Source organism: Mytilus californianus, unplaced genomic scaffold (genome assembly GCF_021869535.1).
Source record: "Mytilus californianus isolate M0D057914Y unplaced genomic scaffold, xbMytCali1.0.p SCAF_6, whole genome shotgun sequence".
In the NCBI taxonomy this organism is placed as follows: domain Eukaryota; kingdom Metazoa; phylum Mollusca; class Bivalvia; order Mytilida; family Mytilidae; genus Mytilus; species Mytilus californianus.
Window position 1 is genome coordinate 80,205,922 of NW_026262712.1, and position 16,219 is coordinate 80,222,140.

General features: G+C 31.9%; 1 protein-coding gene and 1 pseudogene across 3 annotated transcripts; one reads left to right on the forward strand and one right to left on the reverse strand.

The window, feature by feature from the left end:
- The window catches only part of LOC127704203 (alpha-1,3-mannosyl-glycoprotein 4-beta-N-acetylglucosaminyltransferase C-like), a 111,206-nt pseudogene that overhangs the window by 89,252 nt on the left and 5,735 nt on the right, over positions 1-16,219 (forward strand).
- On the reverse strand, positions 1,214-14,034 carry LOC127704208 (uncharacterized). Of its 3 annotated transcripts, none has more exons than XR_007983182.1 (4): positions 13,851-14,030; positions 6,493-6,800; positions 3,434-3,559; positions 1,214-1,449 (listed from the first exon to the last, which is right to left on the reverse strand). XR_007983182.1 is itself a non-coding variant. In XM_052208152.1 (4 exons), the coding sequence occupies exons 1-4, from the start codon at positions 13,893-13,895 to the stop codon at positions 1,311-1,313; spliced, it is 591 nt and encodes a 196-aa protein (XP_052064112.1). In that variant the 5' UTR covers positions 13,896-14,034; the 3' UTR covers positions 1,214-1,310. The 3 variants fall into 3 exon arrangements, 2 of the variants coding, with proteins under 2 accessions (XP_052064112.1, XP_052064113.1); XM_052208152.1 differs by having other exon boundaries at positions 1,214-1,463; positions 13,892-14,034; XM_052208153.1 differs by having other exon boundaries at positions 13,892-14,032.

Genomic DNA, 16,219 nt, shown 5'->3' on the forward strand with positions numbered 1-16,219 from the left:
CCATGATAACATGATTCAAACCAAAAACTATTGGCAATTTTCATTTTTCTAGTATAGATTGTCAGGTTTCCTATTAGGTTCTGAACGACACGTGTCGTAAGGTATTTTATATTCAAGAACATAAAACGCGCCAAGTAATAAGATTTTTTGACAAAAAGTTTCCAGAACCATAACATGAAATTCTGTAAAAGTCGGAATTTTTGAAATCGAAAAATGTTTTTTTTTTTTATTCCTAAAAATGAAAATAAAATGCCAAATTTTGTGAGTATCTTTTCAACCGAATACAACAAAAATAAATTTTGTATATAAATCTAGTCGTTGGTTTATCTCGTATGATTTTTTTACACTGGTCATTTTAGGGTATATCATAGCTTACTTTGTGGTTGGAGCAAAGACTCCATGTTGAATGCTGTACGTTGACCTATAACCCCTTAGATCGACGACTTTTGGTCTTGGATGGAGAATTGTCTCTTGGCAATCATATCACATCTTCTTACTTTTATGTTTAGTTTTAGTTTTTGAATCAATTTTTTTTTTCGAATGACCAATTTGAATTTGCTGATTTTAGACTTTTTACTTTTGAATCTCTTGAATGAAATCTGTTTGTCACCACAAAACGAAAATTTCCCTGTAAATTGGGAAATAATTTCTAGGCTGTGTTTAAAATATACTGGAGACATGCTTATTTTAAGCGATCACGAAATTGTGAAACTACTGTACATATTGAAAAACGTAGTGCGTTTTTTGTGTTGTTATGTTACCATGTATTAAAAGAACGCTTATTGATTGTTATGACTTTCCGTTTTAAACGTTTCTTGGAGTTTGGTATGTTTGACAGCTTTTCAAATCGAAAGAAACACTTTTCAATAGTATTTGATTAGTTTTTCAATCTATTTGATATCGCTTTAGATGATCCATGTTGCTTCACAGTTTTCTTTGGTTTTTTTCGAAATGAGTAATACGAAAAACAACAAATAGAAAATAACATGATTTTGTATAGTTTCGTTCTCATATATAAACGTTTATGACACCTCCTATTCAAAATGGATCTAGCTTATGCTGCAGAGAGTTATCCCTAAGGGCTTATTTCTAAATTTAAATTAAAATTTGTTTTTCCTTTTTGATTTTTTTTAATGACCATTTACAACTTTCAATCAATGTAAACACTTTGGTCTCATGCTTGTGTACTTTGTATTATAATGCAACTACCGTATACTCTGCACCTTTATTACAATTTTTAACTAAATAACTGATAAACTCGTGTTTTGTTCTTGGTAAGTTGTCAGATATATACTGTATGTTATATTATATCATTCTAAAAAAATGTATGTATAGTGAAACAATGAGAAAAATACTTCCAACACCAATTGACAATCTAAAACAAGTATAAGCCATCTTATTATATCTTTTTGTTGCATTAACATCACCACGTGCTCTTGCGTTGGATGCCTACAAAATAAATACTATTAAATTCAATGCAGTAGTTTGTAGATAGAATTTTTATAGCAACAATCGAGTAGCATGACAAAATATATTGCTAACTCAAATGCCTGCCGTCTTCAATCGACTCCTGACAGGGCGAATTTTATCAATTGATCTATTGTCTTGAAAACCAATAAAGATAAAGAGAGAAACCTAAAATTATCTCTAAGGTATAATCTTCAATAAGCCATAGGGTTTAAAATCACAAGACTATTTGTTGTTACTATTAGATAATGATTTCTATACTGCAGTTAGAATACTTCCTGTTGTGTTTTTCTACCAAATATAGTAACAAAATGATATTTTGTGCACTGTCGATTTCATGTCACGTCATTTTTCTTTACTATTTGGGGTACATTAAGGAATCCGACTTCGTTTTTATTTTTTGTGGTAAAATTTCTTACCTATCATTGTATCCTTTTTCGGCTTCAATATAAAAACAGTATTAGTTCAATGTCAGAAAAATATTTACTTTTTTTATATTTGGCACAAAACAGTTGAAGGGCTCGGTAAACATTGCCCTTCCCCTCTTCCCCAGATTCTGAGCCTCATACAAAAAATGATATTTGTTATGACAGTGAACTTACTTTGTATATTTTCCACAATTTGTTAAGGGAGCAACCATTTAACTTCAAAAAAAGGGGGGGGGGGTGGTTTTTTGTCTGAATCAGAAAAAATATTTCGCGAACAATTTTATTTAGTTTTTTAACGCTGTCAATCAATTTTTTTTTCTTCAAAATTTAACACTATAAGGTATGGGAAAACTGGATTAAAAATATATTTTTTTTTGTCATCTGCTTGAACAGAACATATTTTTGCATCAGACTGGGGATCAGAATAATTTTCAAAAAAAGTTAAACGTTCTAAAATGGTTAGCTAGTAAATTCTACCAAAGATCCAAATTCATATAGGAGTTATATCCATTGATAGTTCAAAAGGGTGTTCCAGCAAACATATTGTTTTCTTTTATTTCTTTGTAAAATCACAACTTTTTTTTTCTATTTAAGCTTTGTTCAAAATAAAGTCAAACACTTTATGAATGGATGTTTATCCCTGTCGGGTAATCCAAGTATAAGCCATCTTATTATATCTTTTTGCTGCAAATAAATAAACTCATTGGTCAAATCATATCAGAAATTTCACATCCTCGATAGCAGACTGGACAACCTTTTCTACTATGTGTATGAATTTTGAGAGAGAAGTGTATGATTCACTTCCAGTGTTATATATTCTTAGAAAACCAACCAATATATGTAAAAATTTGTATGTCAATGAATCTCAATATCATGTTTGTACCAAGAACAATTTGTTTTGCAATGACAAAGAGGGTCTATTTTACACAACATTGAAAGTCGAAGATTTGTTTGGTTTGAGTACTGTTTTGATTTAAATATAATGTTAACCCATTTTGTGTTTTAAGCTATAAACTTGAAAAGTATCATACAAATTGTAATCGGCAAATTAGAACAACACAAATATAAACATAACTGAAATCGTGTTTTCACTGTTATAATAGATGTAGAGAAACTGTTTCCTGCAAACATTTTCAGCAAGATAAGGTCTGCCTTGCAATGATTAAACATAACTGAAATTAACTTTTATAAAACAGAATCCTTTAAACTGAGAATTTTTTTTCTTGAATCATTTTTGTTTTTTTTATTTTTTTTTAAGTATGTTACAATTTCTGCACTCTATCACGTAAATTACAAATTTGTAATTTGTAAATAGAATGCAATCAGGAAAAAAATCGTAAAATAGGACATGATTGAAATATTGTGTAACCATCTTTTTTTTTCAAAATTTTCATACAATTTTCATTTTGTTCAATGACCACTAAATATAAAACAATCTAATGGTAGAACACTATATGAAGAAAGATATGCTAAAAGTTGTTTTTTTCATCCTAGATTCTTTAATATAAATGATAATACATTAATCATTCAACACTTACTTGGCTTGCATTACAGACGGCAACCCCAGCACATGGCCAGCAACAACAGCAAATGGCAAAAAGGGCTAAACAAAGATAACTGGCATTGTCTGGTGGATCTTCATCATACATCAGACAACAAACATGCTGTAGAAGATGATAAAAATCAAAGTAAGCATGATAAATAAAGGATAAAAAAAACTAAGGGAATCACATGAAGGTGTAATACCACCATTGATTTTCCCCTATTAGTCCTTGTTAAATTTGCACATTTCAAAAAATTGTGCAGAATTTAGCTTAGTTTCAAATAAAGTAATACTTCGCACGTGTAAAGTTTTAAACTGTCCAGTACTATAGAAAAAAATCACATAATGTGTCATTGAATATAGGAAAATATCCATCATTGGAAGTTAACCAATCAAATTTTCACCCTTTTTCTTTCTGTATTCATGCAAGCTTTAGCAACCATGTAACCCTAAGTTTCCAAAATGTTCTATAGAAGCACAAAATAAAAGATAATGCTTCTTTGAAAAACGCAAGAAATAATTATGACACAATTTTGTTTTTACTGCAATGAAACTTCCTACAACTGTCAAAATCAAAGGAATTTTTTTTTCGTACGCAACCTGATGTGACGTACTATAATTTGATGGTTTTACACCTTACCTCCAAAAGACGTTAATTTACTCAGCGTCCACTGATATGCATGCATCATCAGCCATGCGAGTTCACATTCAGTCAGACTATCAATATCAAAAACGTAATCGAAAAGTCTAAACGCGCGAAAATATGCCGCGAGATAGTTCAAACATAGACATATCGTATAAGTCAAATAGTTCATGGTAGTAACTGAAAAGTTTAAATTATGTGTAGAGCACACCTCTGATTGTGGATTCCGTAAAGTGTGAACATGCCGTTATCTTGATGATATTTTTTCGTTAAATTATCAAAAATTGTCTTAATATGCTGCCGACATTTACCCACATCACCTTACTTTAAATAAATCAAATATTAACAGCTATAAGTCTCCTTTCCTAGATTGACATATTTCAGTTTTACACCAGTAACTCTACACAAAAATTTACGCACAAAGGGGTGATTTTTCTTTTCCTATTGTTAATTTTCCTTTTTTGATGGTGATGTTCCTGTGGCATCATATTACGGTGTTCCTTCGTTATGCCGGTGTCTGTAGTGACCTTTTGGATCTCAATGAGCGTAGTATATGTATTACTGGTAAATTATCAAGTAAGGATTTCGTTGCCACACACTACAAGAAACCTTTATCAAATTCTTCAATTAGATACAAAAAGTTTTAAAGTTTGGCTGTACTTGTAAAAAACTTATATACGGAATAGCACATCCTTAATTTAAAACGATGATGCTGCTGCTGCTGCACGATGAGAGAACGTTTGTTTTCTTCATTGAATCGTTTCACATTTTTTTGTCGGAGCCTATAAATCTGACTTCACCGTATGATTGTTTCTCATTGTTGAAGGCCGTATGGTTGCCTTTAAATGCTTACATCCACTTTTTTGTATAACATTGTTAAATTGTTATCTCATTGGCAATCATACCTCATCTGCTTACTGGTTCTTTTATAAGGTCGTAGCGTTTTTATTGAGATATGTTATCACTATGCGATAGGCAGAGGGTAGGTGACACTACCAAGAATTTACCCACTTTTTTTTGGTATAGTCGAACATATATGAGACATCTCATCAATGTGGGTATTTGGGTGAAAGGACACTTTAACTAAAAGGGAAATAAAAGATACTTTTAGGTTTTGGTTTTGTTAAAGTTCTAGATCAGTATGAAATCTTTTTCATGTGAGTACAAAACCAAGTCTGCCAGTAGAATGACACAATAAGTACCCATTCAAATATCTACTGAAATATAAATCTATCAATTTCAACTAAAGAGTTGTTGAGGAAAAAGTCCAGCATTTTTATTTAATTTTTTATTCCTGACCACCCGGCTATATATCGTTCTTTAGTTTGATTTTTGTGAAAGAATTATCTAGTATAAAGGAGGCAGTTTTACATGGTTCTTTGCATGTACATTTAATAACAAAGGTTGTAATACACAAAAAATGCAGATTTTATGAGACTGACAACTAAAAGTTATGTTTTCGTACGTTTACGGACTCCAACATGAGTTGGTTGAAAGAAATTACAGCTATCTATGAATATGGATAAACAATATACAAAAAATCACAATGTTCATAGATATGTTGAATATTTTGAGGGGAATATTGTCAAACGATCATCATTTAGGACAATTTCTTTTTAATTCTATACTGATTAAATTGATTAATAAATCACTGGTGCTAATCATGATATAGCAAACTTATAAATTATTAACGTAAGATTTGTAACTTCATCAGATGTGTAAAACAAGCACCTGCTTGCTCGTTACAAATTACACTTCTTTTGAGAAGTTCTTTGAAACCACATCAGGAAAACACCAAAAATTTAAAGAGACAAAACATGCAATATAAATATAAAGTAAAAATAACGACCTCCGAGGAAAATTCAATCAAATGGTGAAATAAAAAGATCAAACACATCAAACGAATGGTTAACAACTGTCATATTCCTGACTTGTTACAGTCATTTACTTGTGTGGAAAATGATGGATTTAATCTGGTTATATAGCTAGCTAAACCTTTCTCTTGTATGACAGTCACATAACATTCCAGTATATTAAAAACGATCATAGAAGACATATTAAAACTAACCAGGAAACACAAAAATGAAAACGTTATATTGAACAAAAGAAAGTCGTAAGAACCTAAAATGACATTTTATACTACACAATATTGGCTTTAGTAAATTCGTTACTTTATATTCATCTATGTCTATTTTACATGATGGAGACTGGGGTTTCCCGATTCCCTTTCCTGCTCTCACTTTCCGCCCCCTACTCTCATTCGACAATCAGTCAAAAAACTTTTCCACCATATCCTGTTTATTACCCCCCACTTCAACTGGTTCCCATCTAATGACTCGCACTTCCCTCCTACTGACTCTGTCAACCCCCTCTTATATACAACTCACTAACTTTGGCGATAGAAATCTTACAGTTTGATCTGGATCGCTATAGTATGTTGGCGATAAATCTGTTACAACAGTTATATGTTCAACTGTGGTATATGGACGTGTCGTATCCACTTCTGGATTTACCATTGATGTAACTTTGTTGCAGGCAGTAGAAGATTCAGTATCAGTAAACTGTTGATTTTCCAGTAAAGTATGTGACGGTTGTTTATTGTCATCTTCGTTGTGATAAGTTAATGATTTATCAGGTTCATCTGATTGGACTTCGATTGATGAATATGACTGGGGCCTATGTTCATTCAGTTTTATTTTACCGTAGTTTGAAGATTGGGCTGCAAAAATTAAAATTATTATAACCAGGTTAAATTAATCTACAAAGTCAAAATGTGATTGTGGTTGACAGAAAAACATATTTTTAAAGCACAATAAAGATATTTTTCATACATTTTTGGGGGGATTATGGCCACTCTGTGCATTTTGATTGATTGAGTAATTATTGCTGATTTAATTTTCGTTCTGACAGCAAACCTTTATGGTGGTTATTTTGTATTGGTAGAGTTAAAGTTCCTGGAGGGAACCACCGACTTTTGGTAATAAAACTTTTGGTATCGGAGTCGAACAAACAAACCATAAATGGGGTTTGATATCAGCACCTCACTGTTGACATGCTAGTGTTTACTGTAGATTAGCTACTAAGACCACGTGACCGCAGAGCTTCTCCATGATATTTCTGATACAGGAACATACCTTGGTGGTTTTAACTAAATACGTCCAAACATCACCAATTGCCTAAACATATCTATACTGTCAACTTTGGCCTATGACTACTGAATGAACCTGTTCAACGTGCCCTAGAAATTTTGTTTATCTTTGAATATACTTCTATTTTCATTTTCTGGAAATTGGTCGCAAGTCTGTTTGGTACTTTTCCTACTTATTACAAGTTCCAGAAGATGCGTTATGATAAATATCCAACTGATCTAAAGGACTGTATTCCAGGACACATTAGCATGATATATGGTAAATGCAGAAGAAAAACATCTTTAACAATTAAAAACCAATTGTTTAGAGGATTGAAGGTCTTTTCACAAAACAAATGTATTTTAATATGAAAATAACAATGCTAAACATGTTATTTACAGTATCAGATGATAGATAACTATAAACTGATTACAAAAATATATGGTTTTTATACACTTTTGTTTGAAATATGGATATAATGTGTTACTTCCTGTATGAAAAATGTCACTTCTGGTATTATATGATAGTTTCGTGATTCAAAAAATATATGGTTCTATATACTTTTATGTTAAATAAGCATAAAAATAGTTACTTCCGGTTTACACAAGGTCCCATCTAGTTTGCTTTTAAGGTAGTATGGCTTGCAACCTAATTCAAAAAGTCAATTGGCTGTATCTTATATAGATATAAAGTTTTTGGCATAGGTCAAAATCTAGAACGTCAAGTTTACCTTTGACCTTAACTGAAATTCCAAGGTCATACAATAAGGACCTCATATCAAAAGACCCTGAGTCTCTATTATATATAGTTATTTGGTTAAATCACCATACAGCTAGTTTTAAATATGAGAGGGGGGAAATACTCCCATCATATATAAACGTACCAGTACAATCAAAATGTGTGTTACAATATGTCGCATATAGCAATTTAGTAAAAATATTTTTCGATAACTTATATGGCTTCTGAAAATAAGTAAAAACAAGCCAAAATCAAAATTTAGAACAAGAACTTGGCCTCGTTTTTCTTATAGTGGACCAAGTACCTCAAATCTAAACACCATAGGCATCTATTACTTACGGTTTACCAGTTACAAATACATATCACTTATTTTAAATACATAAGGGGAATAACTCTCATATGCAGTCTTTGTAACATACATTTACCAGATTCAAACACTTACATTAGTTTAAACTCCAAACGAAAAAATCACTTGAAAATTGTAATGGTACATATTCAATCAACTGACCATATGTATATGTTCGCGGCAATAAGTGAAATTAGGCATTAAAATTAAATCCTAGGCAATGAGCTAATGCCTAGGCACTAAGTTATTGCCTGAAGTTTTCAGGCATTAAGCTTATTTCCTGAAATCTGATGACGATTATTCAACCTATTGCCTAACATAATTTTAGGCAACAAGTGAACTCTAGAATTTATGTACATGATGTATATTCGGTGATTTGTTCTTGATATTAAATAGTTTCTTAATTATATTCCTAATGTTAATATACATTCATTAGACAGATCTTCAAATTTTAGTGTTTTTCATATTCAAAACAGAATTAACTCATACTGTTGTGTGGTATTACAAAAAATAAAAAAAAAAGATTTAAAAAAACCTGATTGTATCCAATACCAAAAGGGGGTTAGATTCTGTATAATAATTATAATAATTAATTAAAAATTTTTACACTTCACAAGTCGAGCTGGTTTGAACTGGTCAAAAGTTGACAAAATTAAGATATGTTTTTTTGCTCTCACAATTTTTCCAATTTTTTTATTGGATAAGTTTATTTTCTTTGTTAAAAATTTTGTTAAATACCCCGAGGCCATCTTGTCTTGTGTTAGCATTAAGTGACAAAATGTCTATTGAGGACAAACGTCATTAATCTTTGCGGTCTAAATTCGAATCAAGGAAAACAAGGAACATATACCCTATAGAAAAGTACCATGATCTTTTGGCAAAGATTAAATCAGAAGATAACAGAAGATTACTGCAATTAAAAAAGGTATGACATTATTACCATTGGAGGTATTGAGATGTTGATAACTAAAGTCAAACGAGAATGATGAGAGAAATTTTAGAATTTATGTCTTCCTAAAGGAACTCTATTGCATTTTGAAAAGGCACATAAAGAAACAGGGCATGGCGGCAGAGACCGCATGATTAAGCAACTGAATAATGGATATGCTAATATTTCCTGTGATGCTATTGAACTGTTTTTTTCTTTCACTTTGAGAAAATTTTAGGGAAAGGAGAAGTCGTGAAGCCCATTTTATCTGAAGACTTTAACAGTAGAGGACAAGTTAATTTGATGGATTTTCAATCAAACCCAGATTGAAACTATTCATTTCTTATGGTGTTCCAAGATCACCTTACACAACTTTGAAACATTAAAGCTATTGCGTAAAAATGTGCCTCAGAGGTTGCTTTTAATCTAATTATATGTGGAACTACTGTTAGTGAAGAGGGTACGGTTCGAAAGTGTAATGTCCAAATTGTACGATTGATACCAACAGAGTTCGCCATCGTTCTGGAGCTATGGAAGCAGGCAAACATTATGCATATGATAGTCAGAAGCAAAAAATAACTAGGGACACCAGAAGTTGGTAAAACAGTGGCCGTACCAATACCAGTCATTATCCGGAGGTCAAGGATTTTTCAAATGTGCATGTAAGTCAAAATGTTTAAGTAACCAATGCAACTGCAAAAACAAATAAGAGACAGTGCAAAATTCGATGCCACAGTTCCACAACATGTGATAACAAATGATTTTAACACAAATTTCTATCAAGTTTCATATTTTTAAAGTATAATTTGATGATTTTTAATATGCATGAATAATTTATTTTATTAGTGGTTTTATTTCCAGTAGATAACATTTTAAACTTCAGTTCTGATAATGTTATTATGCAATACATGTATTTTTATTTAAATGACTAACTGTCTTTTATTTACTCGCAATTATATTTTAGGCATTAAGCTTAATGCCTGCTTACATTTTTCCGGATTTAAGCTTAAATCCTAGGATTTAAGACTTACGCCTAACATCATTTAGACAATAGACTTACTGCCTAGGCGTTAGCCTATTGCCTAGGATTTAAGCTTATGCCTAATTTCACTTATTGCCGCTAACATATATACCTGTAAGATAAAAGTGATTATTTATTCTTCAATAAATCAACCAGATAACACGCATGGATTCGTCTATCTCATGTTGACCTCCTCCGACTCCTTATAAGCCTGGTACCTTTCAAGTTTGATAACAATTTCCACCACTGGGTCGATGCAACTGCTGGTGGACGTTTCGTCCCAGAGGGTATCACCAGCCCCTTAGTCAGCACTTCGGTGTTGACATGAATATCAATTATATGGTAATTTTTAAAAATTAACTGTTTGCAAAAGTAGAAATTATTTGAAATACTAAGGATTTTCTTATCCCAGGCAAAGACTACCTTAGCCGTATTTGGCACAACGTTTGGAATTTTGGGTTCTAAATGCTTTACAACTTTATATTGTGTGACCATTTCATCATTATCATGAAGTCCTGTATGAATAAAAAAATAAAAGAAAGTATGGGGTTATAAGTCAAACTGACACAAACCCAGCAAAAAAAATTCCAACATCTGACACGATCTATAGCATATACCATTCCAGAAAAATAAGAAACGCATAAATAACTGAAAGAAGACTTTCTAAATCTGCTATCAATATCAACTCACAAACTGATAAAAACATTAAGAATCGATAAACAACAACCTTTACTGTAGTCCCAGCTAAACCTTATAGAATTCAAAAGTCTACAAAAATGCCTGTATAACCTGCTCCTTATTGAAGTTATTTCCTTCGCATGCTAGCCATTTACAATTTGATACATGCATATCAGGAAACGCTAATGCTCTTGATAGACCCAGTCTCGCTCAAATTGGAGTGGGGCTTGCAATTGGTTTGTCTTGTTTATCAATTTATGAAATATTAACATCGATAATCTATGAGTGTCTTAATTTTTCGGTCATATCTCAACCTATTTTAAATATATAAACTCTATAAACTGGATAAATAATCAACTAACAAGATATACAAATACGATACATAAACGAAATTAATAGTGTTGACTTGTTTACTAGAGTTTTGTCCAATACGTATGTTTTACTCATTGTTCGTTTCAAAGATCGAAGATAATGACTCAAATAAGACATATCTACTATAGAGATTGAGTGGACATTGTTTGCGTAATTGACAAAAAAAGTATATCTAGTTGATGTAGGTATGTTCAAATGACCTTTAAAAGATGATATGGTATAAAATCACATGTCAACTGTAAAAGTTGGCTATCTATAAGTCCGTCGTAAACGAGACTTTTTATGATATACCGTATTTGAACAGTTTGAATGATAACTAGGGAGGGGTGCTAGTCTCATTTCACATTCTAATTCTAGTTTGATAATTTATTCAAATCTGTATGCAATTGTTTTGATTGGTAAAAGAAAGCTCGATTATCATTTTTTCCGTTCCAGTGTTATGGGACTTTTATCGTCGAATAAAAGGCAGTTTTCCACGTATTGTATAAACTAGAGTATGCTTAGCATTTTTTTAAACAAAATTTAAGGCTTTTGTTTTCACTGATTGAAAAAAATTCTCTTTCAATTTTGAATATTTTCTGGTATGTCTTTTTATAGTATTGGGACTTTAACTAGCATATTAAGGTAAATTGTTCACAGGTTAAACAATAAAATTTTGTATACTTGGATAGATTTATTCGAACAGTATACAGTTGTTGGTTTGGTTAAGGTTAGGTACATTTTTTTTAACCTCCATATTTTTTTTTCACATGGCACGCAGAAAAACTCTTGTATGTTTGTGGTTCAAATAGCTACAAACAAACTGTATACTGTTGTTTGGATTTATAATTCCTGCATGTTTATCTTATTTTAACAACAACAACACGATTTAACTGTAAGAAAGAATCTATTATCCGACATCATCTATTTTCTGGTCCCTTCACATACACGGAGTTCTTACCAATCACCTAAATTCACGTTATGGTTACTTGAATGACCTATTTAAGAATTGTTTTGAGTAATAACGAGCTATTTTCGGTTTATAATGTATATTTACGAGATTATTTCGAGTTATTACGATTTGTTTACTGTAAAACTGCATAATTTGTTACGAGATGCCACAGACAACTACGTGGATGTTACGGATTATTACAAGTATATCACAGATTGTTACTATTCATCAAAGCTTTTTCGTGCTGGGCCTGTTTACGAATAAGTAACGATTATATACGACTCTTTGCAATTTTGCAGCTTTTTTAATTTCCCAAAATCGTAAATTACTACGTAAGAATAGTATCTATTCGTTAAGTATTAAATAATACACTTAAAATGCTCATAATCACTCGTCAAGTATACACATTGATACCCGGCCATAAAATCGTAAGCAACACGTAAGCGCTTGTAATAATCCATAAATAACCCGTAAACAAAACATAAAATAACCGCAACAAGTCGTTTAAAAAGGTTGTGACGAGCCATTAACGGATTCTGGTGAACAGTTTTCAGATGGGAACGTGTTTTGCAAGGCCAGTTTACGAGCAGTTTAAACTTTCAGAGTGTTACGAGTTATTGCCGAAAAACATAAAATCTTTTTCGCATGTCAAAACATTTTTTTGTCTTTTCACGGATCCTTACGACTTTTTGCGAGTTGTTGCGATGTGTGACGAGATATTCCCGGTTACCAGCGAGTTACTATCGGATTCTTGCAATTGGCAACGAGTTCGCGATTCAAACAGACACGTATGTAAACTCTGTGTTTGTGAAGGTGCTATGATATTTGTATCCTTTGTGAAATGTATGTTAAAATATTGTAATATATCTAAACAATCTTAGTTTTTTTTTTATCAAAGACGGATAAACCAAGATTTGTCATTTAGAGAAAAATAATCGCTTCGGTAATATAAATAGGGGTAATGGGCTATTCTACCGTATGATAATAATATGTTTCTTCTTTATAATCTTGCTTATATAAAAAAAATGAAAAAAAAGAAGATGTGGCATGATTACTAATGAGACAACTCTTCACAATTGACCAAATGACGTAGAAATTAAAAACTATAGGTCAATGTGTGGCCTTCAACAAGGAACAAAGCATATACGGCATAGTCAGCTATAAAAGGCCTCGAAATGACAAATGTAAAACATTTCAAACAAGAAAACTATCGGCCAAGTTAATGTATAAAAAAATGAACGAAAAACAAATATGTAACACAGAAACAAACGACAACCACTAAATTACACATGTTGCAGTCTTCTGACTTTGGAAAGTCACAAACATACATAATGTGGCGGGGTTAAACATATAAAAGGGACAGTGGTGTTGCAGTACAACATAACAATGAACTAAACAAAATCATTTCAAATATGCTTAACTCAGTAGATGCATAGAAATTCTTGTACATCTCAACAACAAAAAGACACTAAGTACAGAGCTGAGAGTAATCGCAGTTACTAACAGCTAGTTCAAAGCCAATAAAAACTAATGAGAAAAATCGTCATTTTACCAGGTTCTGTCTTTTGCATCAAGATTTGTAGTATGAAGAAATGAGGTAGCTGATGAAGTATAAAAAGTCACTTACCAATTATATTACTGCCAATTAAATATTCGAAAAATATTTACCCATTATGCTAAAGCCAGTTAACAAGTAGAGGAAGTGGACAGAAATACCCTTTCTTGTGGAAAACGATATGTTAACATAATTTCATTCGACAAAAAATATTTCTTTTGTTCGCCCTCCTGACCTCAATATGTGATATTTCCTTATTAGATAAACACGATTTTTGTGCATGGTTTGTTTTCAATATGCTTTTATACAAACCTATCCCTCTAATTTCTATTGCTTTTACTGTGACTTTCGTGTTTTAACTTCATTGATTGATATTATTTAAAAAAAAAACAAGAATATTTTACCTTGTACACTTCCATTTTATTTAGAATTTAGAATATTAAAATTTCAACGATCACAATACGGCAAACAACAAAGACCGATTGTCATGTTATACATCAGTAGTTTTAGATGTAGTTTGCCAAGATCTTTATAACGTTGTAATTTTTTGTGAATTTAGATAAAATTTAGCAAACTGTATTTTGAAACAAATATCTTTTTTTTTATGATGACCCCTTTCGAGTTGTTGTAAATTGTTCATGTTAAAATGTTTTTTTTTTATAGATCCAATATATAGTTAATTTGACTTTTTTAGTTTAGCTGGTCCAAAAAGCAAGTGTAAGCTCTTGCCAACACTTGTCGTCCTTTTTCTGTCGTTGTTTGTCGTCGACGTTGTCTGTCGTCTGTTACCTTTTACAAGGATCATCTCTTCTGACATTACTCGGCCAAATTTCACCAACGTTGGACTCAGTCATCAATGGAGTATTTAGTTTAAATAATTTGATCGATTATCTTGCTTGATGAAAACATGATCGACATGATAAAAACGAACATAAGGGTTAAATGAAATATTAAAAATTGATAATGGAAATGGGGAATTTGTCAAGGAAACAACAACCCGACCATGGAGCAGAAAACAGCCCAAGGCTGCCAATGGGTCTTCAAAACACCAAGAAAGATATTTGTCTGTTATTGCGAAAACCGGTAGAGAAAATCTGACATGGACAAAAATTTTGAGAATGATGAGATTTACCTTATGTATATATATATATATATATACACAGCACAAACAACATTTTCAAAAAGACCAAAAAAGTGAAAAGTATATTTTAACAAATAGCATTTGACTAACAAATCGAACAACTGATGTTCTTAAACCCTGCTGACTGCCATTGACGATTGCCAAATAAATTGATCACGAGATGTAACATGGATCTTAATTATTAATTTAATACCAAACAGAAAACAATAATCTGTTTGGTATTAAATTTAAAAGCCTGGCAGCACTTAGCTGTAAAGATAAGCGTGTTTACCATGTATTTTTCTTCAACACTCACAAACTGTATTTTACAGATTTAATTCATTTCCATTTCATTGCCTGCTGGTGTAAGAAGTGGGCATTGGACAGGTTTATAACATAAAAATCACCTTTTTCTTTTTTTTCAGGCTGGAATGTTGGCGAATAATATAAGTCTGTTTAGAAACATCTTGGCGGGAAAAGAAATGAAAAACTTATCATTACCGTCACCACTGACAGAATTTCAGAAGTTTTATAACAACCATAATGCAGTTGACCTGAATGTTGTCATGTATGGTAAATCTACAAGGGACCAAGGTTGGTTCAACAGAACTTATCTTCAACTAATGAAGAAAAACATATCAGGGACAGAGCTAAACATTTTAACTCTGCCCTCGGCACTCGTGGAATTTGAGAGGTTATACAACGCACATTCATACATTGATTACAGCGTTGTTCAGTATGGTAATTTTACTAACAGACAAGGTTTGTTCTTGGAAAACCTCCTTGATGTTGTCTGTTTCGCTTTCACTAATAGTTGTTGTAACATTGTATCTTATCTTTGGTCCTCTCATTACACTATATAGTATATTTATTGAGGATCGACTATTAAACGCTAAGTACATTTGTATAACTTGGCACTTCACAAAGGTATCACTGTTTCACTTTAATTTATACCATTTGGTTATGCATGAAAATGTTTCATCAAAGTCCCTCTTTTCATAACAGTCAGTAGTACATTTACATATTATTCTATTATCGTTTATATTCTACAAATGTCCATGCTCTTGCTGTTATCTTCCAATGTTTGCTCTATTTATAGAATTTCATTGACGTGCTTTTTAGGTATGACGACACAATAAAGCGCAACTATTTTTGCATTGTCTTACTTTAGTGAACAGAATAGGGGAAACTTGACAATATAATAACGTCCACTTGTGGTGGAATCCGGAGTATCAGGAGAAAGCCACAGACCCTTCGTCTTCGGCAAGAAAACTGCGATCCTGGTTAATAAAGAGTCGGGCGCACCGTGCCACGATAGGGG